General features: G+C 42.5%; 1 protein-coding gene across 1 annotated transcript in view; it reads right to left on the reverse strand.

The window, feature by feature from the left end:
• The window catches only part of cplane1 (ciliogenesis and planar polarity effector 1), a 248,313-nt gene that overhangs the window by 99,951 nt on the left and 120,948 nt on the right, over window positions 1-27,414 (reverse strand). The window contains exons 21-26 of the mRNA XM_069915448.1: window positions 25,036-25,174; window positions 22,891-23,000; window positions 19,404-19,568; window positions 15,355-15,463; window positions 13,081-13,402; window positions 2,760-3,678 (exon numbers count right to left, since the gene is read on the reverse strand). Of these exons, the coding sequence (XP_069771549.1) occupies window positions 2,760-3,678; window positions 13,081-13,402; window positions 15,355-15,463; window positions 19,404-19,568; window positions 22,891-23,000; window positions 25,036-25,174 (1,764 nt within the window). The remainder of the gene's footprint in view (window positions 1-2,759; window positions 3,679-13,080; window positions 13,403-15,354; window positions 15,464-19,403; window positions 19,569-22,890; window positions 23,001-25,035; window positions 25,175-27,414) is intronic.

Here is a 27,414-nt window from a genome sequence, read left to right on the forward strand (position 1 = left end):
TGATGGGACCAGTGAACTATGTCAGGAACCGTATGAGATGGGAGAAATATTGAACAATTTTTTCTTGTCCTTATTCACAAGGAAAAGGGACATTGGGCTCTATGAGATAAGAGAAGCAAAGGGCTTAGTTATGGAGAGGATAGGGATTAGTAAAGTGAGGGTTTTGGAGCTTCTAGGGTCAATTAAGGTGGATAAGTCTCCGAGTCCTAATGGGATTTTTCACAGGACTTTAAAGGAGGTCAGGGAACAAATAGCGAAGGGACTGACAGTGATTTTTCAAAGATCACTGGAGGAGGGGGTGGTACCACAGGATTGGAGGGTTGCAAATGTAGTTCCATTGTTCAAAAAAGGCAGTAGATGTAGGCCAAGTAATTATCGGCCAATAAGTTTGACTTCGGTGGTGGGGAAGGTTATGGAGGGTATTCTTCACAATAGTATATATGCATATCTGGATAGGCAGGGATTGATTAGGGGCACCCAGCATGGGTTTGTAAAAGGAAAGTCATGTTTGACGAATGTTGTTGAGTTTTTGAGGAAGTGACAGAGAAGGTGGATGAAGGTAGAGCGGTGGATGTGATCTATTTGGATTTTAGTAAGGCTTTTGATAAGGTTCCGGGTGTAAGGTTAATAAGGAAGGTTCGGTCACTAGGAATTAGTAGAGAGATTGTGACATGGGTTTAGAGGTGGCTGGGAGAGAGTCATGGTGGACAACTGTATGTCAGGTTGGAAGCCTGTGACAAGTGGAGTGCCTCAGGGATCGGTGCTGGGTCCCTTCTTGTTTATCATTTATATTAATCATTTAGAGGAGGGTGTGGTTAACTGGGTAAGCAAACATGCAGATGATATGAAAATAGGGGGAGTGGTGGATAGTGAGGTAGATTTTCTTGGATTAAAAAAGGATTTGGTTTGTTTGGAAGAGTGGGCTGAAAGATGGCAGATGGAATTCAATGAAGACAAGTGCAAGGTGTTGCATTTCAGTAAAAATAACCAGAATAGGGCAATATACAGTTAAGGGGAGGGCATTGAGGAATGCAGAGGAACCTGGGGGTTATGGTACAGAGTTCACTGAAGGTGGATTCCCATGTAGACAGGGTAGTTAAGAAGGCAATGGTATGCTGGCCTTCATAAATCATATGTAGAGTATAGGAGCTGGGAGGTGATGTTACAGCTGTTTAATGCATTGGTGAGGCCAGGTTTGGAGTACTGTGCTCAGTTCTGGTCTCCAAATTATAGAAAGGATATAGATAAAGTGGAGAGGGTACAGAAAAGGTTTACAAGAATGTTATCTGGATTACAGGGAGAGATTCAGGAGACTGGGACTTTATTCATTGGAACGCAGACGACTGAGAGGGGACTTGATAGAGGTATTTAAAATTATGAAAGGAATAGATAGACTGGACATAAACAGACTCTTTCCTCTGAGGGAGGTTGGAACAAGAGGCCATGAGTTAAGGGTAAGGAGAAATATTAGAGGTGGCTTTTTCACTCACCGAGTGGTGGCAGAATGGAATGATCTTCCGAATGAGATAGTTGCATCAGGGTCCCTTCTGTCATTTAAGAGAAGGTTGGATGTGTACATGAAGGTGAGGGGGTCTGAGGATTATTGGCGGTGAGCAAGAGGTTTGAGCTTGTGGAGTTGTTCTAGTGAACTGGTGTGGACTCGAAAGGCCGACATGGCCTGTTTCCGCTCCGTAAATGGTTATATGGTTATAGATAGGCCGGCTCCAAGAGCCTTTGCAAAAGTTTTGGAGAGTGCCCAAGAGACTTCACTAATGGATTGTTGTTTACAAAAAGGCAACAGATGAAAGAACTCGTGGGAGCCGCAGGCTGTCTGAGTGGAACTTGCTGTTCTAAGAGGGTCATGTGATTTTGCAAGCAGAAAGAGAAAAACAGGTTTTCTCTCAGAGAGAGAGAGAGTTCAGTTTTGCAGTTTTACAGTTCAGCAGCAGCTGGGACTAGAACAGGACAAGCTACCAAGCTTGTGGAAAACCCCATTTTGAAGACAGGTTGTGAGTGCTTAGTTCAGCCTGGTCAAAGCCCTTGTGGTTCATATAAGAAGAGAGAACTGGCTGCCTAATGTTTCATTTGAAATAAGGCAAACACAAAGGAACTCTGTGATGACCTGAAAGAAAGAGGTTATCATCTGGAAACCCCTGATGGGGCAAGTTTCTTCGGCAAGACACTGAAGTGGCTGATTAAAAGGAATCAGTTGTGGGTGTCCAGTGAACAATAAATCTCACTCTGAAAACCGACAAGAGCCTTCCATTTACCTTTCAAGCACCAAAGCCTGGTGAACTTCATAAATGTTAAATTTTGTGCACAGTATAAGAATTTCCTGCAACCAGTAAAGTTGGAGGAACGAGAAGTGAGACTGGACTGTGAATCAAAGAACTTTTCTAAACTTACACACACATTACATACACGTGCGCTTAGAATTAGAAGGGGGTGAAGTTAGGTCAGTTAAGTTAATAGTGATAAGATAAAGTTTGATAAAGTTTAAAGATAATTAAAAGCAACTTTTGTTTAAATAAGCATTTGTGTTGCTGAATATCTATTGCTGCTGGGTTTTGGGGTCAGCTGGGCTCGTAACAGTACGTTTTCCACGTCGGCATGGGTTTTCCCCGGGGCTCCAGTTTCCTCCCATTATTCAAAACGTACTGAGGATGTAGGTTAATTTGGGTGTAATTGGGCTTATGGGCCAAAATGAGCTGCTACTATGCTGTATGTCTAAATTTTAAAATAAATATATAGAGACACACCTTGTTATTCGGATGAGACATGTTGATGCCCAGGCTTCTACCCAGCAGTTCCAGGGAGCGAAGAATGGCAGTGACTGAGGTCTTGACCCGGATGGTGGCACCACGGGCCTCCAGGCTCTCCACCTTGTGCTGGCCACACCGCAGTCTTCGTTCAGACCATCGAATCATCCACTCCAGCAGCTTAGCAGTGCCTTGAAACCTGGCCTCCACCTCAGGCGCCAGGTCGTCGTTCAATAGAGCTGGCACTGACAGGCACTCAGTGCAGGGGGCAGGGGCAATGACAGGCCGACTGCTGGGGAGTGGCCCTAACTGCCAGGGTGTGCTTGAGGGACCAATCAAAGACTGAAGCTTTAACCCAAACAGGCCTCTGGCTCTGTCCCTGTGCTGAATACCAGCAGGAAAGCAGCCGTAGACATTACCCTCAGCAGAGGGTACGTGGGAATGGCTGGGAGAGTGGAGTGTGGCTGGAATAGGAGAGAAAATAGCAGCTCTCATCTGTTCCTCTCTCGGGCTCATCCTTGAGGTCTCGTGCTGATGCAGGTCGGGCACTGAGGTTACAGTGCTCTTTGCCAGGAAGGTGTCCTCAGCCACTCTCACCCTGCTCTGCCGCCGCTTCAGAGTGCTCTGAACATGGAACGCCAGCGAGTTCAGTTCTTGTTCCCGCAGGAACGACGAGCAGCTGGTCAGCAGAGGGACACTGGGGCTCTCGTTCACCATCTGATCTCTCTCCAGCAAGTAGCTCAGGAAGAGCTCCAGGAAATTCACGTATTCCTCATCCTCGCGCTCAAACTCCCACGATCCGACCAGGGGCAGCTGAGGCAAGTGACCCTCCACCTCCCCAGCCACACTTTCCGCTGCAGCCTTCCTGCAGACTGGGCCCTGGGGTCGCGATGTCCTGTGGTGACTGGGCTGTATTTCCCTGTAACAGACAACAGAGCTTGAGCTGCACATAGTAACATGGGTTCCTACAATGCAGAGAAAGACCACTGCCGAGTAGTAGGTTACAGTGACCTGATTAGTCAAAAACAAATTGAAGAGAAAGCGAACCAATTGAATATATAAATTAACAATGCAGTGTCCGAGAACCAGAGAATCTTAAAAAATATATAAAAATAAATTTAGACATACAGCACAGTAACAGGCCCTTTGACCCACAAGCCAGGCTGCCCAATTTACACCCAATTGACCTATAACCCCTGGTGCCTTTCAAACAGTGGGAGGAAACCGGAGCCCCCGGGCAAAATCCATGCAGACACAGGGAGAATGTACCAACTCCTTACAGACAGTGCAGGAATTGAACCCTGATTGCTGGCGTAGTAACAGCGTTACTGCTAACCAATATCTCAATGAATTTCTGTTCAACGTTAGAGATCCAAATCTGAGCACCAAGAAGATGGGCTGGAATACCTGGATCAGGAAAACAATAGGCCATTCAGCCCAACATTTCTGGCCAACACACTACCTTACTTTTACACTAATCCCATTTTATTCTCCCCACATTCCCATCAACTCCCCCAGCTGGTAAGATGGGCTGCAAAATGGCAGATGGGATTTAATACAGACAAGTGGGAGGTGCTGCATTTTGGAAGGACAAACCAAGAAAGGACATACACGGTAAATGGTCGGCCATTGAGGAGTGGGGTAGAACAGAGGGACCTGGGAATACAGATACATAATTCCCTGAAAGTGGCGTCACAGGTGGACAGGGTTGTAAGGAGAGCTTTTGGCACATTGGCCTTCATAAATCAAAGTATTGAGTACAGGAGCTGGGATGTTATGATGAAGTTATACAAGATGATGGTGAGGCCAAATTTGGAGAATTGTGTGCAGTTTTGGTCTCCGAACTACAGGAAAGGTATCAATGAGATAGAAAGAGTCCAGAGAAGATTTACTGGGATGTTGCCCGAACTTCAGGAACTGAGTTACAGGGAAAGGTTAAACAGGTCAGGAGCAATTCACGAAAATCTGTAAACATTGTGGTTGAAGTATAAATCCAAAATGCTGGAGAAACTCAAATGGTCAAACAGTGTCCTTTATGTAACAAAGGTTAAAAATATATCACCGATGTTTCGGGCTTGAGCCCTTCATCGAGGTATGGAAGAGTGTCAGCATGTGTCTGAACAAACGGCATGGGGGGGGGGGGGGAGAAGGGAGGATGGCAAAGGCAAGAATTGATAGGGAGGGGACAGCAGTGATCGGGAGAGGAGGGATGGTTGGGGGGTGGAGAGGGAAGGGAGGGGAAACTGGAAATATTGGAAAGGGGAGGGGAAAGAAAAGACGAGCAGGTTAACAGAAAGCAGAGAAGTTGATGTTATTAGCATCTGGCTGGAGGGTACCCAGATGGAAAATAAGGTGTTGTTCCTCCAATCTGCAGGTGGTCAAGGTGGGACAGTATACAAGACATGTGAGCATGGGAGTGTTACTCTGTGTTGAAATGGTTGCCTACTGGAAGACCATTGTTGTGCGAAGCGATCTGCCAATCTGCGACCCATCTCTCCGATGTAGAGAACACCACAAAGGGAGCACCAGATGCAGTAAATCAGACCTAGGATACACAAGTGAAGTGTTTGAGGCCCCAAACCGTGGTGAGGTAGGTGGTGCGGGCACCAATGTTGCACCTCGTGGATACAGGGGAAGGTGCCGGGGGAGGGGGGAGCAGTCCCTACGGAAGGCAGAGAGGGGAGGAGAAGAAAAAATGTTTCTGGTGATGGGATCCTGTAGTAAGTGCAGGAAATTCCGATGGATAAAGTGTTGGATGCAGAGGTTAGTGGGGTGGTAGGTGAGGATGAGGGGGGTTTCTATGTTTGTTGCGCCTGGGGGCAGAGGGGGCCAGGGCAGATGAGTGGGAAATGGAAGAGATGCAGGTGAGGGCTGTTGATAGTTGTGGAGGGGAAGCCACGTGGTGGAAGAAGGCAGATATTTCAGAACCTCTGGACTGAAATACCTCATTTTGGGAAGAGATGCCGCAGAGGTGGAGAAATTGAAGGAAAGGGATGGAATCCTTTCAGGGGGCAGGGTGTGAGGATGTGTAGTCCAGGTAGATGTGGGAGTTAGAGGATTTGTAATATATGTCGGTGGAAAACAGATGAGGACTTTATTCTCTGGAGTGTAGAAGAATGAGGGGAGATTTGATAGAGGTATTTACAATTATGAGGGGGACAGGCAGAGTAAATATAGGTTGGCTTTTTCCACTGAGAGTGGGTGAGATACAAACCAGAGGACATGGGTTAAGGGTGAAAGGGGAAAAGTTTAGGGAGAACTTCTTCACACAGAGAGTGTTGGGGGTGTGGAACAAGCTGCCATCTGAAGTGGTGAATGCAGGTTCAGTTTTAACATTTAAGAGGAATTTGGACAGGTACATGAATGAGAGGGGTATGGAGGGCTATGGACTGGGTATAGGTCAGTAGAACTAGGAAAAAAATAGTTTGGCAAAGACAACAAGGGCCGAGGTGGCCTGTTTCTGTGCTTTAATGTTCTATGGTTCTATCCTACCACTTTTAGCCACACACTGGGGACTATTTTCAGGGGGTAAGTAACCTACATATCTTTGTGGCACATGGGTGAAAAATGTGGTATTGGGGAGAACATCTACACAGCCAGTGCCTGAGTCAGGATGAGATGTGGCTTGGTACTCTCAGATAACAGCTCCACCAGTCACACGACTGCATTACCTGCAGAATGGCAAGTCTATGCTCCGGCAGGCATGGAGAGGTGGGATATAATCCTAAAGAACTAGTTTCTGTCAGATCAGACTATTCGCTGCCTCTACAGACATGAACAAAAATTGTAGCGAGGATGGCCCTTCTAAGGTATCATGCACCTCTCAAGAAGTGGGATGGCGAGAGTGAAGAAGGGTATGCACTCAACATGGATTTGTGGGAGGAAGGTCATGTTTGACCAATCTGATTGAATTTTTTGAAGAGGTGACTAGGAATGTGGATGAGGGTAGCGCAGTGGATGTTGTCTATATGGACTTCAGTAAGGCCTTCGATAAGGTACCACATGGAAGGTTAGTTAGGAAGGTGCAGTCTTTAGGTATAAATTTTAAGATAGTCAAATGGATTGAACATTGGCTGAAAGAGAGAGGCCAGAGAGTGGTAGTGGATAATTGTCTGTCAGGTTGGAGGCCGGTGACCAGTGGTGTGCCTCAAGGATCTGTATTGGGCCCATTGTTGTTCGTTATATACATTAATGATCTAGATGATGGAGTGGTGAATTGGATTAGTAAATATGCAGACGATACTAAGATAGGTGGAATAGTGGATAATGAAGAAGGTTTTCAAGGATTGCAGAGGGATTTGGGCTGCTTAGAAAAGTGGGCTGAAAAATGGCAGATGGAATTTAATGCTGATAAGTGTGAGGTGCTTCATTTTGGTAAGAAGAATCAGAACAGGACATACGTGGTAAATGGGAGAGCATTGAGGAATACAGAAGAGCAGAAAGATTTAGGAGTGACGGTACATCGTTCCCTGAAGGTAGAAACTCACGTGAATAGGGTGGTGAAGAAGGCTTTTAGTATGCTGGCCTTTATCAATCATTGCATGGAATATAGGAGTTGGGAGGTGATGTTGAGATTGTATAAGACGTTGGTGCGGCCTAATTTGGAGTTCTGTGTGCAGTTCTGGTCGCCTAATTATAGGAAGGATATAAACAGAGTGGAGAGAGTGCAGAGAAGGTTTACCAGAATGTTGCCTGGGTTTAAGCATCTGGAGTATGGGGAGAGATTGGACAGATTGGGTCTTTATTCTTTGGAGCGTAGAAGGTTGAGAGGGGATTTGATAGAAGTATTTAAGATTATGAAAGGGATAGACAGAATGGATGTGGATAGACTATTTCCGTTAAGAGGAGGAAAGATTAAAACAAGAGGACATGAGTTAAGAATTAAGGGGCAGAGGTTTAGAGGTAACATGAGGGGGAACTTCTTTACACAGAGAGTGGTAGCTGTGTGGAATCATCTTCCGGGAGAAATAGTGGCGGCGGAGTCAATTGTATTATTTAAGAAAAGGTTGGACAGGTATATTGATGAGAAGAAGATGGAGGGTTATGGGCATTGTGCAGGGAGGTGGGACTAGAAAGGGGTGTTTGGTTCGGTGCAGACTAGAAGGGCCTAATGGCCTGTTTCCGTGCTGTAATTGTTATGTTATGTTATATTATGTTATTTTAGCAGCCAGTTATTATTCCCTACACCCAAAATCAAAAATCCAAGGCTGAGCCAACTAGGAAATGAGCTATTGTAAATGAGTGTTGAGGTTCATGATTAATCCATAGCTGTGAATGCCCTTGGGTAAACTGATCATAGAATCATACAAAATGACAGCAGAGAAACAGGCCCTTTGGCCTTTCTAGTCCATGCCGATCTATTATTCTATTTAGTCCCACTGACCTGCACCATGTACCTGTCCAAATTCTTAAATGTTAAAATTGAGTCCACATTCACCAATTCAACTGACAGCTCCATCCACTCTCCCACCACTCTCTGTGTGAAGGAGTTCCCCCTAATATTCCCCATAAACCTTTCCCCTTTCACCCTTAATCCATGTCCTCTGGTTTGTATCTCACCTCCCTCAATGAAAAAAGCCAACCTACATTTCCTCTGTCTGTCCCCCTCATAATTTTAAATACCTCCATCAAATCTCCCCTCATTCTTCTCTGCTCCAGGGAACAAAGTCCTAACCTGTTTAACCTTTCCTTGTAACTCAGTTCCTGAAGTCTAGGCATCATCCCAGTAAATCTTCTCTGCACTCTTTCTATCTTATTGATATCTTTCCTGTAGTTCGGTGACCAAAACTGCACACAATCCTCCAAATTTGGCCTCATCAATGTCTTATAAAACCTTACCATAACATCCCAACTCCTGGACTCAATACTTTGATTTATGAAGCCAATATGCCAAAAGCTCTTCTTACAACCCTGTCCACCTGTGACGCCACTTTCAGGGAATCATGTATCCGTATTGATCTGCTGTGACTACACGATAATGGAATTTTACATTTGAGTTAGTTCAGGACTTCCATTTGAAACAAATGAAACAAGAAGTATAAAAATACACAGTGTCACACAGAGGTGTTTTCTAACTGCCAATGGAACTTGCACAGCACCAGACTCTGGATCTATATTCCTGTTCCATTCTCCCACTTTCTGTTCATTCTCCAAACACCACTTTCTCAATCAGTTCCCTCCAGAAACACCTGCTTCCACTAACATTGCTCCAATATCCTTCTATAGTCACCACCCGGAACGCTGCCGTCAGAGATCAGAAGCGATCATCAAGGATCCTCACCACCTACTATCGGACCATTCACCCTTAATATTGACAGTAAAGTTAGAGGACATCCCTCCAAGAATGTATAGATGGAGATTAAACCCCATGTTACTTAAAAGGCAGGATTTTAGAGAATTTATTGAAAAACAAATAAAAATGTATTTTGAAATAAATACGGAATCAGTGGAAGATAAGTTTATACTATGGGATGCAATGAAAGCATTCATTAGAGGGCAAATAATAAGTTATGTAACCAAGATGAAGAAGGACTATAATCAGGAAACAGAGCAGTTGGAAAGGGAAATAGTAAATATAGAAAAAGAATTAGTAATGAAGGAAGATACAACTAAAAGGAAGAGAATTGGCGGATAAAAAAATAAAATATGAAACACTACAAACATATAAGGTGGAGAAGAATATAATGAAGACAAAACAGAAATATTATGAACTAGGTGAAAAAACGCACAAAATCCTAGCATGGCAGCTTAAGACAGAACAAGCTAAGAAAATGGTATTGGCATCAAGGAAAAAAGACAAACAAATTACATATAATCCAAAAGAGATCAAGGAAAACTTTAGAGAATTCTATGAACAATTATACCAAACTGAAAATGAAGGGAAAATAGATGAATTTCTGACTAAAATTGAACTACCAAAACTACAAATAGAGGAACAAAATAAATTAACAGAGCCATTTGGAATAGTAGAAATACAAGAGATAATAAAAAAATTACCAAATAATAAGACACCAGGAGAGGATGGATTCCCAATAGAATTCTACAAAACATTTAAAGATTTATTAATTCCGCCCCTCCTGGAAGTAATCAACCAGATTGATAAAACACAAAGCTTACCAGATTCATGTAAAACAGCAATAATTACAGTAATACTAAAGCAAGGGAAAGATCCACTCTCACCAGCGTCATATAGACCAATATCTTTACTTAACACAGATTATAAGATAATAGCTAAACTATTAGCAAACAGATTAGCAGAGTATGTACCGAAAATGGTAAATTTAGACCAAACTGGATTTATCAAAAAAAGACGCACAACAGACAATATTTGTAAATTTATTAACTTAATTCATGCAGTAGAAGGGAATAAAGCACCTACAGTAGCAGTTGCTTTAGACGCAGAGAAGGCCTTTGACAGAGTAGAATGGAATTATTTGTTCAAAGTATTGCAAAAAATCAGTTTACCGGAGAAGTATGTTAATTGGATTAAAGCATTATATAAGGGACCGTTAGCGAAAGTGACAGTAAATGGACATGTCTCAAAGCAATTTAACTTAAGCAGGTCAACACGGCAGGGATGCCCACTATCACCTTTATTGTTTGCGTTAGCTATAGAACCACTAGCAGAATTGATAAGAACAGATAATAATATAAAAGGAATAAAAATAAAAGACAAGGAATATAAAATCAGTTTATTTGCGGATGATGTTATAGTGTACTTAACAGAACCAGAACTATCAATAAAAGAATTATATAAGAAATTGAAGGAATATGGAGAAGTGTCGGGTTACAAGATAAACGTAAATAAAAGTGAAGCAATGCCTATGAATAATGCGGATTTCTCAAAATTTAAGAAGGAATCACCATTTAGATGACAAATGCAAGCAATAAGATACCTAGGTGTCCAAATAAACAAAAATCTCGGCCAACTATATAAACTCAATTATTATCCACTAATGAAAAAATTACAGGACGATTTAGAGCATTGGAAAGATTTACCATTAACACTAATAGGAAGGATAAACTGTATTAAAATGAACATTTTTCCAAGGATATTATACTTATTTCAGGCATTGCCAATACAACTGACAGAGAAATTCTTCAAGGAGTTAAAGAAAATAATAAGGAAATTTTTATGGAGAGGGGGGAAACCGAGGATAGCACTAGATAAATTAACAGAATGGTATAAACAAGGAGGCTTACAACTGCCAAACTTTAAAAATTATTATAGAGCCGCACAATTAAGATACCTATCAGATTTTTATCAAACAAGGGAAAAGCCAGATTGGACGAGATTAGAATTAGATAAAATAGGGGAAAAGATACCTGAACACATATTATATAAATGGGATGAAAAATTGCTACAACATAGAAGTTCTCCAGTATTACATCATCTCCTCAATATTTGGAAGAAGATTCATGTAGAAAGAAATAAAACAAATTATCAATTACCAAAACTAATATTGACGCAAAACAAGTTACTCCCTTTTACAATAGATAACCTTTCCTTTAGAGAATGGGAAAAAAAAGGGATTAAAAGAATAGAAAATTGTTTTTCAGGAAATAGATTCTTATCCTTTGAACAAATGAAAGATAAGTACAATATAACTCGAGATACAGCGCTGGCATATTACCAATTGAGATCCTACTTGAAGGATAAATTAATAAGCAGTTTGAGTTTGCCAGAGGGAAGTAACCTTGAATATATGATTACAGATACAATGTTAATCAAAAGATTTATAACAAATATGTATATTAAACTGCAAGAAAAGGAGAATGAGGAAACAAATGGTAAAACTAAACAAAAATGGGAACAAGATTTAAATATAAAGATAAAAAAGGAAACATGGGAGAAGTTATGCTCCGGAACGATGAGAAATACAATAAATACGAGGTTACGTATGATACAATATAACTGGATACACAGGCTATACATTACACCTCAAAAGTTAAATAAATGGGACCCAACAGTATCTGATAGATGTTTTCGATGTAAAAAAGAAATGGGAACAACAATTCATGCAATCTGGACATGTGAGAAAGTAAAAAAATTTTGGGAAGATCTTAATCAGATATTAAATAAAATAACAGAAAACAATATACCAAAGAATCCAGAGATTTTCCTCCTAAGTAACATAAAAAACAAAGAATTTGGAATTGATTTGGAGGATGCACAAAAAAGATTTGTTAAGATAGCTCTAGCCGTAGCAAAAAAATGTATTATGTCAATCTGGAAATTGGAAGATAATTTGAAAATACAACAATGGTATATAGAAATGAATAAATGTATTCCATTAGAAAAAATAACATATAGTTTAAGAAATAATATTGAAATATTCGAACAAATATGGGAGCCTTACATTAAATACAATAGCAAAAACCTACCGGGGACAATCATTACCTAAGTTAACGGAAGGAAAAGGAAATGAAAAGAATGGACTCAGTAGAATTTCTGGTGTATTTTTATTGAATGACAACATTGTCTGACTGGTTTAATGTATCCTAGATTGTATACCTTAAATGGACGGGAGGGGGAAGGTAGGGAGGGTGGGATGGGAGGAGGTATGGGGGGGGGAGAAAATGGCACTGTATATGTGTGAAAAGGAAAAAGTGTGTACCATGGTTAATGTGATTTATGGTGTGAAAAATAAAAAATTTAAAAAAAAAAGGATCCTCACCACCCAGCACACGCTCAGTTCTCGCTGCTGCCATCAGGAAAGGGGTATCGGGGCCACAAGACTCACACCACCAGGTGCAGGAACAGCTGCTCCCCCCTCCACTATCAGACTCCTCAACCACAAACTCAGTTAGGGACTCATTTAAGGACTCTTTCTTTGCACTTTATGTATTTTTTTTAGTCTCTCTGTAATGCACAATTTGTTTATAGGGCAGCCCGGTTAGCGCAACGCTGTTACAGTGCCAGCAATCGGATCCAGGGTTCGAATCCTGCGCTGTCTGTAAGGAGTTTGTACGTTCTCCCAGTGTCTGCGTTGTTTTTCCCTGGGGGGGGGGGTTAAGGTTTCCTCCCACCATTCAAAACGTACTGAGTTGTAGATCAATTGGGTGTAATTGGGTGGAACGGACTCGTGGGCTGAAAGGGCCTGTTATCGTGCTGTATGTCTACATTTTTTTTGTTTGTTTTCTTTATTTGTTTCCATATGTGCGTTGTGTCCAGTTTTCCTTTGCACTGCCAATATGTGGTACTTCTGCCTCGTTTGCAAGAATCTCAAGGTTGTATGTGATATCATGTATGTACTCTGACAATAAATCTGAATCTGTATCTGGTCCTTGCTCCAGAAGGACCCACCCCAGTTAATGCTACCTGTAGCTGATGTCTGCCTGCTGCTGGGGACAGCTCTGCTGCTCGTTTAGCTCCTGGATCTCCATCGACATGTTATCCATCGTGTCTCCCTCGCTCTGGTCCTGCGATCTCCTGGTGTCTGTCAGAGTGCTCCTGCTACCACTTGTCCCCAAGGAGAACTGATCGTGCACCTCGTCCTCTTGTTCTCTTAATCCCTCGTCGGCCCGCTCCCAGATGTGTCGCTCAGTGGGGCCAATGTTCCTCCCAGCCCGTTTCAACATTTTCATCCTGTGCCGGTACACTTCGTGCAACACGATCGTCATCATCTCCTCTCCATCAGGCCCTGAGAACCAAGACAGAGGCTCTGAGAATTGCCAGGACTATCCCTCTGGATCACCACTTCCACCCCGCATCATCACACCTCATTCGGTCTCTGTGGAATCAACAAGACTGATGTTTCCTGGATGGTTTCCCATATCAAACCTTATAAAAATGTGAGGTCATCCAGAACCATTGACAATGCCCTGACACACCTCCATCTACCCTGTACTCGGATTAGGGTAGCTTGGAGTTGTCAAATGTGACGCTACTTTCAGAGAATTATGTATCTGTATTCCCTGGACCATCTTTTCTACTGCATTCCTCAGTGTCCTTGCCTTTCCTCATAGTTTGGGTATCTTGTCGGAGTAGCTCTCGTTAAGTGAGCATTTGTGAGTGTTGACTGTTCTCCACTGTGGGACAGAGGGAGGGTGTTTCAGGTGGGAATTGTAGGCCATCAGTCAAGCAGTTTCTTGTTGACTGTACACTTTTGGACAAGGGGAGGTTGGTCCATTGCATGGCTGATTTCATAGGAACATAGGAAGTAGGAACAGGCGTCGGCCAAAAATGGCCCATCGAGCCTGCTCCGCCATTCAATACGATCATGGCTGATCTAATTTATGACCTAACTCCACCTACCTGCCTTCTCCCCATATCCCCTAATTCCTCTATCATGTAAAAATTTATCTAACCAAATTTTAAATATGTCTAATGAGGCAGCCTCAACCACTTCCCTGGTTAGAGAATTCCAAACATTCACTACTCTCTGGGAAAAACTATTTTTCCTCATCTCTGTCCTAAATCTGCTCCCCCGAATCTTGAGACTGTGTCCTCTCATTTTAGTTTCCCCGGTCAGCTCAAAAAACCTTCCTACATCTATCCTATCCATACCCTTCATAATCCTATATGTTTCTATAAGATCTCCTCTCATTCTTCTGAACTCGAGCGAATATAATCCTAGACGATTTAATCTTTCATCATAAGTCAACCCCTTCATCCCAGGGATCAACCTAGTAAACCTCCTCTGGACCGTCTCCAAAGCCAGTAGATCCTTCCTCAAATATGGAGACCAGAACTGGACACAGTACTCCAGGTGCGGTCTCACCAGTACCTTGTACAGTTGCAACATGACCTCCCTACTCCTGAATTCAATTCCTCTAGCAATGAAGGCCAACATTCCATTTGCCTTCTTTATAACCTGCTGCACCTGCAACCTAAGGATGGAAGGCTTTGGGTTGTCAGAAGGGGAGCACTCCCTGCAGGATCCCCAGCCAGCTACCTGGTCCAGTAGCCATGTTATTTATGTGGTGGGTTCAGCAGCTTTGGGTCACTAGTGAGAGCTGTGAAGGAGGAGACTTGGCGATGGTAATGCCATGGAAATATCAAGGCTGGAAGCTGCATCTGGTGTGTTGGTCTGCAGCAACACCTGCTCCCATTCTCATTGACCGTCTCCTCACATGAGGCAGAGGGTTACATTCCAGAGTCATGAAGTCAAGCTTCACATGAGTAAAATAATGCTTGGTGTACAGATTCTGCTGGATAGCGCATAAAACTAACCTTTGCACTGTACCTCAGCATGCAAGATAAGACAAATGTGTAGAGCAGTCAAGCTTTTCAGCCCATTGCATCGTGCTGGCCAGCATCCCAATCCCATTTCCTAGCCATTGGTCCGCAGCCTCAGGGATTCCAGATTCATCCATACCCTGAATAGATGTTGTGGGGGTCTCAAGTCTTACCTCTCACCACCCCTTTGGCAGGACGTTCCTATTTCTTTGCTGACTCCCTAGTGAAGTGCCTTGTAACATCTTACCCCATTAAACTACTAGTGAATCTAATGCTCCTCCAGTTCCCAGGTTCTCTGGGTTACCTCCAACAGCCACACCCCCACATGTACCACTCTGCTCTCCTGAAGGGAGGTTCACCCCTTGTTGATAGGTCGTGGCTGCGTCAGTCACTGCCTCGGCTGGATCAGATTACCTTGCATTGCACTGTGTCGCAGGCGCTGCTGCAGGCTGTGATGTTTGTCTCGCAGAGGAACCCGCACATCTTCCAGATCAGGAAAGGCCCTGACCACAACTTCAGCCACCTATGGGACAAGAGATCAGCTCAGGTCAGGAGATGCAGATAACATGAGGCATGCCTCACGTTCCAGAATAACACGTCAAAGATCTCCTCCGTGCCATCCCACGCACATCCTTCTGAAGCCCCTCCCCATTTCTCTCCACGAAGACACCACTGTCACTCTCCCTCTCTCTTCTTCTCTCCATCCCATAGAACCATATAATTACAGCACAGAAACAGGCCAGTTCAGTTCATCTAGTCCATGCTGAACATCTAGTCCCATTGACCCGCACCCAACACTTAACCCTCCTCTCTCGTCCAGATACCTATCCAACTTTTCCTTAAATATTAAAATCCAACCTGCATCTACCACTTTGGCAGGAAACTCATTCCACACTCCTACCACCCTCTGAGTGAAGAAATTCCCTCTCATGTTTCCCTTAAACCTTTCTCCCTCTACTCACTCAGTTTTCCCACTGGAGTCGCACAAGATATAGGAGCAAAAGTTGGCCAATCGGCCCATCGAGTCTGCTCCATCATTCTATCATGAGCTGATCTATCCTCCCACTCAGCCCCACTCCCCAGCCTTCTCCCAGTAACCCTTGATGCCATGACTACCATTGTACAGGACGATCCTTGAAACTTAAAAATGTCACTTAAAATCAGAGTGACTAAAATTCCTACCTTGATGAGTTATTTCTAACTGCTCTCGGTTCTGTACGGGCTTTAAACTGCCCGTTTCAGGAGTCGAGTGGTTTATTTTAAAATATCCAAACAAAATTTAAGCCTTCAAATGATCATTTGTGATTTGCTTTTAAGCAGCATCCAATGGTCAACAGTAAGTGCCAGATTTGGGTGGGTCATCTTGTACAAAGGGTATTTGGGTGGAGATTCGTGGGTCATCCCATACACAGGGTGTCTTATTCAACTGCAATGGTAATCAATTACCTGTGAATGTACCCAACGACCTCACTTCCACAGCCGCCTGTGGCAACAAGTTCCACAGACTCACTACCCTCTACAAGTCCCTCTCTCTTCTCCTCTCTCTCACCTGCTCTCTCTCCTCTTTCCCCCTCCCTGCAACTCAACCAAGGTGTCTCCAGGGTGGCGCGGTTGGTGTTGCAGTTAGCACAACGCCTTTACAGCACCAGTGGTGACCCGGGGGGGAGGTTAATTGGGCAGCATGGACGTGGGCTAAAATGGCCTGTATTTGTCTAAATCAATGGTTCTCAACCTTTTTCTTTCCACTCACATCCCACTTTAAGTATTCTCTATGCCATCGGTGCTCTGTGATCAGTATGGGATTGCTTTTTTTTTTAATTTTTTATTTTTCACACCATAAATCACATTAAACATGATACACACTTTTTCCTTTTCACGCATATACAGTGCCATTTTCTCCCCCCCCCAATACCTCCTCCCATCCCACCCTCCCTACCTTCCCCCTCCCGTCCATTTAAGGTATACAATCTAGGATACATTAAACCAGTCAGACAATGTTGTCATTCAATAAAAATACACCAGAAATTCTACTGAGTCCATTCTTTTCATTTCCTTTTCCTTCCGTTAACTTAGGTAATGATTGTCCCCGGTAGGTTTTCGCTATTGTATTTAATGTAAGGCTCCCATATTTGTTCGAATATTTCAATATTATTTCTTAAACTATATGTTATTTTTTCTAATGGAATACATTTATTCATTTCTATATACCATTGTTGTATTTTCAAATTATCTTCCAATTTCCAGATTGACATAATACATTTTTTTGCTACGGCTAGAGCTATCTTAACAAATCTTTTTTGTGCATCCTCCAAATCAATTCCAAATTCTTTGTTTTTTATGTTACTTAGGAGGAAAATCTCTGGATTCTTTGGTATATTGTTTTCTGTTATTTTATTTAATATCTGATTAAGATCTTCCCAAAATTTTTCTACTCTCTCACATGTCCAGATTGCAAGAATTGTTGTTCCCATTTCTTTTTTACATCGAAAACATCTATCAGATACTGTTGGGTCCCATTTATTTAACTTTTGAGATGTAATGTATAGCCTGTGTATCCAGTTATATTGTATCATACGTAACCTCATATTTATTGTATTTCTCATCGTTCCAGAGCATAACTTTTCCCATGTTTCATTTTTTATCTTTATATTTAAATCTTGTTCCCATTTTTGTTTAGTTTTACCATTTGTTTCCTCATTCTCCTTTTCTTGCAGTTTAATATACATATTTGTTATAAATCTTTTGATTATCATTGTATCTGTAATCACATATTCAAAGTTACTTCCCTCTGGCAAACTCAAACTGCTTCCTAATTTATCCTTCAAGTAGGATCTCAATTGGTAATATGCCAGCGCTGTATCTTGAGTTATATTGTATTTATCTTTCATTTGTTCAAAGGATAATAATCTATTTCCTGAAAAACAATTTTCTATTCTTTTAATCCCTTTTTTCTCCCATTCTCTAAAGGAAAGGTTATCTATTGTAAAAGGGAGTAACTTGTTTTGCGTCAATATTAGTTTTGGTAATTGATAATTTGTTTTATTTCTTTCTACATGAATCTTCTTCCAAATATTGAGGAGATGATGTAATACTGGAGAATTTCTATGTTGTACCAATTTTTCATCCCATTTATATAATATGTGTTCAGCTATCTTTTCCCCTATTTTTTCTAGCTCTAATCTAGTCCAATCTGGCTTTTGTTTGGTAAAAATCTGATAGGTATCTTAATTGTGCGGCTCTATAATAACTTTTAAAGTTTGGCAGTTGTAAGCCTCCTTGTTTATACCATTCTGTTAATTTATCTAGTGCTATCCTCGGTTTCCCCCCTTTCCATAAAAATTTCCTTATTATTTTCTTTAACTCCTTGAAGAATTTCTCTGTCAGTTGTATTGGCAATGCCTGAAATAGGTATAATATCCTTGGAAAAATGTTCATTTTAATACAGTTTATCCTTCCTATTAGTGTTAATGGTAAATCTTTCCAATGCTCTAAATCGTCCTGTAATTTTTTCATTAGTGGATAATAATTGAGTTTATATAGTTGGCCGAGATTTTTGTTTATTTGGACACCTAGGTATCTTATTGCTTGCATTTGTCATCTAAATGGTGATTCCTTCTTAAATTTTGAGAAATCCGCATTATTCATAGGCATTGCTTCACTTTTATTTACGTTGATCTTGTAACCCGACACTTCTCCATATTCCTTCAATTTCTTATATAATTCTTTTATTGATAGTTCTGGTTCTGTTAAGTATACTATAACATCATCCGCAAATAAACTGATTTTATATTCCTTGTCTTTTATTTTTATCCCTTTTATATTATTATCTGTTCTTATCAATTCTGCTAGTGGTTCTATAGCTAACGCAAACAATAAAGGTGATAGTGGGCATCCCTGCCGTGTTGACCTGCTTAAGTTAAATTGCTTTGATACATGTCCATTTACTGTCACTTTTGCTAATGGTCCCTTATATAATGCTTTAATCCAATTAATATACTTCTCCGGTAAACTAAATTTTTGCAATATTTTGAACAAAGTATGGGATTGCTTAAGGTGGGATGTGGGTGGGAAGGGAAGGTTGAGAATCACTGCTATAGACCCAACTGTTACTCAAATATTTTGCATGAGAAAAATTTTCATTGGCCCATTTGCATTGGAGTTATGAAACCGTGCACATAACGAGTCCATGAGGGACAATTAAAACAGTGGTTTTCAAACCTTTTTCTTCCCACCCACATCCCACCTTAAGCAATCCTTTACAAATCACAGAGCACCTATGATATAGGGATTACTTAAAGTGGTATGTGAGTGGAAAGAAAAAGGTTGAGAACCACTAGTCTAAATCCTGTCTAAATGTCTCCCTCACTCTCTTTTTTCAATCTCTCCCACTCACAAGCTATCTTTTCATCCTCCAACCAGAAGCCTGCAGCACATACAATATCTGTTTGGGTCTGCTATCTTACCTTTCTAATGGGAGGAAGCTCATTAACCAAGCTGAGGATGACATCCTGTACGAGCTCCTCCACGTTCATGAACCTGGCAAAGGGTAACATTCGACAGGCCCACTCCAGGGAGGCAAGGCAATGGTCAACCACAGTGGCATCGTATTTAGCTGCCAGCTCGCAGTCCTGGGAAAACATCAAACACAGCAGTACTCAATTATGATTGATGTGGCTAACTAATCCTCCCTCCAGTGAGATAGCGTTTGATATGGTTAGTGGTTGCTTATCACAAGTGGTGGAATTGGATTGGAACACCACACAAAATCACGAGGTTTGCAACATGTGCAGGCCTTGGGTGAGACCACACTCTGGACTGACTGCCTACAGAAGGAACCAGGATGGCATGAGTTGTTTGAGCTCTGTTCCTGGGTACGTCACCAAAGATCCTTACAAATTTCTTCAGGTGTACAGTGGAGAGCGTTCCGTCTGGTTACGTCACTGACTGGTTATGGAGGTGCCAATGCCCAGGATGGGAACAAGCTACAGAGTTGTGAACTCTCATGGCCATTAATCTTCACTCTATTAAGGACATCTACAAGAAGTGGTGTCTAAAGAAATCAGCTTCTATCATCAAGGAACCCCCACCATTGAGGCCAATCCCTCTTCACTCTGCTACCATCGGGGAAAAGGTCCAGGAGCATGAAGACGAGCCCTCAGCAGCACAAGGACGGCTTCTTCCCCTCCGCCATCAAATTCTCTTCTTTTATATTAATTTAATTATTATTTTAAAATGTAATATTTCTCCCTGAGACGCTACTGCAACAACAAATTTGGTGATATTTTCATTTCAATAAATTCTGATTCTGAGATGATCTCAGTTCTAAAAAGGTTCTGATTTTTTTTTTTAATTAGTTTTTGACATCCCTGCTAATTGCCATCCCTAAATGCCTGAAGCAGGTAGGGGTGAGGGAGCTGCCTACTTGAATTGTTGCAGTCCCTTTAGAGAAGGAGCCAGTGCTATGGGGAGGGGATTTGAACACCAAGACCATAGAACATAACAGCACAGAAACAGGCTCTTCTAGTCTGTGCTGATCTATTTTTCTACCTAATCCCACTGACCTGCACCCAGTCCATCACCCTCCATACCCCTCCCATCCACATACCTGCCCAAATTTCTCTTAAATGTTAACATTGAGCCCACATTAGCTGGCAGCTCGTTCCACACCCCCACCACTCTCTGTGTGAAGAAGTTCCCCCTAAATCTTTCCCCTTTCACCCTTAACCTATGTCCTCTGGTTTGTATCTCACTCACCCTCTGTCTGTCCACCTCATCATTTTAAATATCAAATCTCCCCTCATTCTTCTATGCTCCAGGGAATAAAATCCTGACCTGTTTAACCTTTCCCTGTAATTCAGATTTATTGTCAGAGTACATGACATCACATATAACCCTGAGATTCTTTCTCCTGCAGGCAGGCAGAATTATCACTAATTGGTAGTGGAAAAAAAAACTGTATTCCATTTACACATGTAAACAGACAAAGGAATGTAAAGAAACAAGTTATGCAATACTGAGAGAAAGAGAAAAAAAATCAACAAAGTGCAAAAGGAAGAGTCCTTAAAAAGTATTAAGTCCCTGATTGAGTTTGTCAGGAGAAATCTGGTGGTGGAGGGGGAGCAGCTGTTCCTGAACCTAGTGGTGTGAGTCTTGTGGCCCCGATACCTCTTTCCTGATGGTAGCAGTGAGAACAGAGCGTGTGCTGGGTGGTGTGGATCCTTGATGATTGCTGCTGCTCTCCGATGCCAGCATTCCCTGGAGATGTCCTTGATAGTGGGGAGGGTTTTGTCTGTGATGTCCTGGGCTATGTCCACTACCTTTCACAGGGCTTTATGCTCAGGGGTATTGGGGTCCCCATGCCGGACCAGTCAGCACAATTTTCTCCTCACATAGATAGAAATTTGCCAGGAATTTCGACGACATACCAAACCTCCGCAAACTCCTGAGGAAATAGAGGCGCTGGCATCCTTTTTTCACGATGCCTTTAGTGTGTTGGGTCTAGGAAAGATCCTCCGAGATCCTTCTTGATTCCCAAGAACCTGAATTTGCTCACCCTCTCTACCTCTGATTCTCCAATGATCTGGATTCTCCTTCCTGAAGTCAACAATCAGCTCCTGGTTTTGTTGACATTGAGTGCATGGTATTGTCAGTGCACCATTTGGCCAAGTTTTCAATCTCCCTCCTATATGTTGACTCATCACCTTTTTTTATACAACCCACTACCATGGTATCTTAAGCAAATTTGTCAGTTGTTCAAGTCTAGTAAATCTTCTCTGTATTCTTTCAATCAGCAAAGTACAGGCCCTTCAGCCCTCAATGTTGTGCTGACTTGTACATCCCACACAAAATGTTGAACCCTCCCTACCTCATAACCCACTATTTTTTTTCCATTCATCTGCCTTTTAAAGTCTCTTCAATGCCCCTTTTGTTCCAGCCTCCACCACCATCCTTGGCAAGGCATTCCAGGCACCCACAACTGTGTGTAAAAAAAAAACCACTTACCCCTGACGTCTTATTTAAAACTTCCCTTCCTTCACTTTGTCCTCTGGCGTTTGCTATTCCTGCCCTGGGAAAAAGGTGCCGGCTGTCCACCTTATCTATGCTTCTCAGAATCTTATTGATATTTTTCCTGTGGTTCGGTGACCAAAACTGCACACAATCCTCCAAATGTGGCCTCACTAATGTCTTGCACAACTTTACCATAAAATCCCAACTCTTGTACTCAATGCTTTGATTTATGAAGACCAACATGCTCTCCTTACAACTCTATCCACCTGTGAAAGGGAATTATATTCGCAGATTCCTCTGTTCTACCGCACTCTTCAATGTCCTACCATTTACCGTGTACCACGTAGGACCAGGTGAAGGACTGGCAATGTACCTCCAAGTCCACACAATAGCACAACCTGGAGAGATGCTGCTTCACAGCTCAGTGACTCAGGTTCGATCCTGATCCTCAGTACGGTGTGTAGAGTTTGCTCGATAGGACACCTGCCGATATTTTGCTCATACTGTACTTTGATGAAGGGCTCAAGCCTGAAACGTTGATTATGTAACTTTATCTTTGTTCTATAAAATACACTGTCTGACCAGCTGAGTTTCTCCAGCATTGTGTTTTACTCTAACCACGATGTCTGAAGACTTTCATGTTTTATTAACATCGGTTACATATCTTTACCTCCTATGGACGCTGTGAGACCAGCTGAGTTCCTCTAGCACTTCTGTATATGTGTTGTTTGTTTACAATCACAGCGTCTGCAGACTTTCACGTTACACTCAGACATTTGTTGCACACTTTACACTGGTCTCTGTGCCTGTCGGTGTCACCAAGTGCTCTTTACTTAGCCAGAACCCCACAGTACCTAACAGGGCCCCCAGATGGACTGCGACCTAAAGAGCAAAAATCCAAATGCTCCCCTGCTTTCCGACAGGTTAAGGTGGCACAAATACCTGAGGGGATCTGGCACTTTCCCTGGCTGCTTGGTACTTGCGACATCTCTCACTCAGCTGCTCACGGACGTGGAACATCCAGCACAAGCCACAGAGGTCACGAAAGGAGCCTGTCGGAGAAGGACCCAAGAGGTTTCACACAGCCAAACACCCAGCCCCCACAACAGCCTGTCACTAGGGGAAATGTCTCTAACTGGTACAAATATATTGGGGTCAGATGGGAAAAGTTCGACCTTCTCCCCTCCCTGCCAATTCCTCTGATCCATCACTGTACATGTCAAGCAAAGAGAATATTGAATGACGAAATGAACTACTCACTTTCACCCTCCGAGACAATACTATTTATTAATAAATAATATTTATGTATTATTATGCATTTTTTTACTGAACATGCATTGTTTGACTGTATGCGTGCAATGTCTGGTTGTGCATCTGAATGTTTTGCATCAAGGAATGGAAAATGCTGTTTTATTGGGTTGTACTTATACAATCGGATGATAAATAAACTTGAATTTTTTTAAAATTTAGACATACAGCATGGTAACAGGCCCTTCCAGCCCACAAGCCTGTCCCACCCAATTACACATAATTAACCAACAATCCCGAGTACGTTTTGAATGGTGGGAGGAAACTGGAGCCCCCAGGGAAAACCCATGCAGACACAAGGGGAACGTACAAACTCCTTCCAGACAACGCCAGCTTCGAACCCCAGTCACTGGCGCTGTAACAGTGTTTCCCTAACCATGCCAGCCTTGAACTTCATGTTCAGTTTGAGGTGACACCATGACTGAATAAACCAATCTACAAATGAAATCCACCCAAAATGAACTTGGAATCTCAGACCTGGATTCAGTAAAAGTGACCACAAATATATCACGAGATCCTTCCCGAGTCTGTGGAGAGGTGGTGCAAAAAAAACACCGCCCTGGAGGAACTTGGTGGGTCGGGCAGCAGTTGTGGGAGAAATCGAGCGATGAAATTTCAGGGTTCCAGATGATTCCAGTCTTGATGAAGGAATAACCTGAAACACTGACCACTCTTTCTCCCCCACTGATGCTGGTTGATCTGCTGAGGTCCTCCAGTAGATTGCTTTTTGCTCCATATTCCAACATTTACAGTCTCCTGTACAATGAGGTCACTGAAGGACAAGGACCAGCAAGACACTCGAGGGTAACAATTCATGGAAAAAAGAATGCTGTGTCAGTGAAACCCTCTAACAGATAGGGTGGACAGCCAGCAGCTTTTTCCCAAGGCAAGAGCAGCAAAGACCAGAGGACATCTCTACAAGGAGAGGGGAGGAAAGTTTAGGGGAGATGTCAGGGATACGTTTTTTTTTTTTTACACAGAGAGTTATGGGTGCCTGAAATGCATTGCCAGGGGTGGTGGTGGAAGCTAGAACAATAAGAAAATTCAACAGATCTTAGACAGGTGCATGGATGCGAGAAAAATTGAGAGTTATGGGAAGGGTTAGATTGTTCAGTAAGTTTACATAGGTGTGAAATGCAGAGGGAGACGGTGAGTGTGCACTGCGGTGGGAGAAGATGAGTGTGTACTGTGTTGGGAGAAGGTGAGTGTGTACTGTGTTGGGAGACTGTGAGTGTGTACTGCAGAGGGAGACGGTGAGTGTGTACTGCAGAGGGAGACGGTGAGTGTGCACTGCGGTGGGAGACTGTGAGTGTGTACTGCGGTGGGAGAAGGTGAGTGTGTACTGTGGTGGGAGACGGTGAGTGTGTACTGTGTTGGGAGACTGTGAGCGTGTACTGCGGTGGGAGACTGTGAGCGTGTACTGTGTTGGGAGACTGTGAGTGAGTACTGCGGTGGGAGACTGTGAGCGTGTACTGTGTTGGGAGACTGTGAGTGAGTACTGCGGTGGGAGACTGTGAGTGTGTACTGCGGTGGGAGACTGTGAGCGTGTACTGCGGTGAGAGACAGTGAGTGGGCACTGCAATGGGAAAGAATGAGTGTGTACTGTAGTGGGAGAGATGCAGTGTGTGCCAGGAGTTCAGCCTGCAGTTCCACAGGGCTCAGCACCGTCCCCCTTATTTTTGTTAACATTGTTGATGATGTGGGACCTTGGAAAAGAGATTTGTAAATGATGCAAAGACCCCATTTCCACAGCACGACAGGCAGAACCAACGTACTCACCAACCAGCTTTGCGGAGATTGCACCATGTGTCCCGTCACCCCTGGCTCCTGGTGGGAAGAAGCTGCTCTCAGCTTTACTGTACTGCAGCAGAGAGTTGGGGAATGGACAGAGGGGTTCCATGCCAGACTTCCGCCTGATCTAATGGCAAGACAAGTAAAGGCAAGTAAAGGTTGACCTGTCAGTGGTTCCACGTCTGAGCATGATCCCTCAGACTTACAACCTGCCCCACACGACCGACAGCCCATCCTCCCATCCAGAGAAAACAGGCACTCAAGCAAACTGCAGAATATTCTGTCAGAACCAAACACCAAGCAAAATGGAACTGTGAGGTGTAAGATGCTGGGGAAAGACGCTGTGACAGAATATGAGAGCAGTAGATTGATATGAATGACAAGAATGAGGAAAAAGAGGGAGGCACTCATCGGAATGGCACGTGGGTTGGGGCTGGGCATGACCTTATGGGCCATGGCTAGGGAAGTAGTTGAAGCGTCGGTGTGCAAAAGTACTTTGGGGATAGTTTCCATCAGATTTAGGAGTATAAGTAGGTTATTTGGACCGTCAAGTCCGCTCCACCATTCCATCATGAACTGATCCATTCTCCCACTCAGCCGCACTCACCTGCCTTCTCCCATTAACCTTTGATACCCTGACAATTCAGATACCTATTTTATCCCCTTTGCTCTTTCAGGAATAACAGTGAACACATCTCGACTGTTGCTAATCCATTTCCCTCCTTTATTACAGATCTCCTTTAACTCTTGATAAAGATCTATTGCCTCTTTTCCTAAAACCACTGACGTAAGACAATCAACATAGAAATTATTTCTGATGATGTTTATAGGTTGAGAACGAAATTGCTCTTCATTACCTTCAGCACATTTCCTGAGAGCAAATTTTTCACAACTCGGTGATGAAGTTGCTCCAAATAAATGAAGTCATTCTGGATTCAATCAAATCTTTACTCTAATCGCCATTAGGCCACCATAACAATCGTAGAAAATCACCATCTTCTGATGGTATTTTCATTTGATGAAACATCATTTCAATATCTGCAGCAATTACAATGGGCTCTTTACAAAATCTTATCAGAACACCTATTAAACTACTGGTTAAATCTGGACCTTGTAGAGTTGAGAATTCAATGAAACTCCTTGAAATGATTCTCCACAATCAAATACTACACATAGTTTCTCCTTTTGTGGATGGATAACTCCATGATGAGATCAATACCATTTTTTACCATCTTTACGTTCCGAGATAGCTTTTGATACATTTTCTACGCAAACCTTGCTTAATATGTCCAACGTGACGTTGGAATATTCCAAATGAAAGGAAGAATTTCTCTTGAATTTTCTCTTTAAATTCAGCACACTCCGTTCTGCAATTATTTTATTATCTGGCGTCCAAATTTCTCTTTTCTTCAAGGGTAATGCTACACAGCAATGACCGTCAACATGTTTCACAGAATTTGAAACTAAATCCAGAAACTGCTTGTCCTCCTTCAAAGGTTCTTGAATATCTGTGAGACATTCAGGGAAATCATTTTTAAACTGTTGTTCCCACAGATCATTAAGTTTCAAACTGAAATTCTGTTGACATTCACGTTCAATGTCTTCTGATCATTATTCATTTTTCCTCCTAATGGTTCGTTAATCGTTCATCCAAGCAATATTCTCACAGCATAAAGTCCATAATTTTGACTCATTATTATTTCTAGACATTCAAGAGCTTTCAGTACATCTAATCCAATTAAGATCTCAATCTTGGCATCAATCTGGGGTAAGAAAACATCTTTTAGATGAGCCCATTGTTTGATACCATCCTGATAGGGAATAGTCTCCTTATTCACAGGCATTATCTTCTGAGTATAGGTGGTTGAAGCTGCTTCTTCTTTGGCTACTGGTTCCAACCTCCTGCCAAACATTGTCGGTCCACCTTGATGGCTAAACTCACAACCAAATAGTTCTTTGAGAGGAGCTGTTTGCTCGAGGTCTTTAACCCGACGAGTCTTCTTCCTACCCATCTTGGGTTCTTCATACTGCAACCTGGCTTCTGCACTGGTTTTTCCTGGTTCCTTGGAACTGCAAATAAATTTTGTATCTTACTTGGTCCCTTTAAGAGCGTTGGTGCTGGCTGAATTGTATTTGTTGTTCTGCACACAATCTTTCCTATCTGGGCGTTTATAATAATATCTTCTGGCCTTCCTGCCAATCCTGACTGGCAAAGCTCTGGCTTATCTTTTTCAAGGTCACAGGTTGTCTGGTCAGACCTTCCCACAATTTCAAACTGCACAATTCACATACAAGTTCTCACAGACATCTGGAATATTCTATTATTACAGCATGGATGTCTCTTGGCTTTAAATCAAGTTCTTCATT

The sequence above is a fragment of the Narcine bancroftii genome, chromosome 1 (genome assembly GCF_036971445.1).
Source record: "Narcine bancroftii isolate sNarBan1 chromosome 1, sNarBan1.hap1, whole genome shotgun sequence".
Classification (NCBI taxonomy): domain Eukaryota; kingdom Metazoa; phylum Chordata; class Chondrichthyes; order Torpediniformes; family Narcinidae; genus Narcine; species Narcine bancroftii.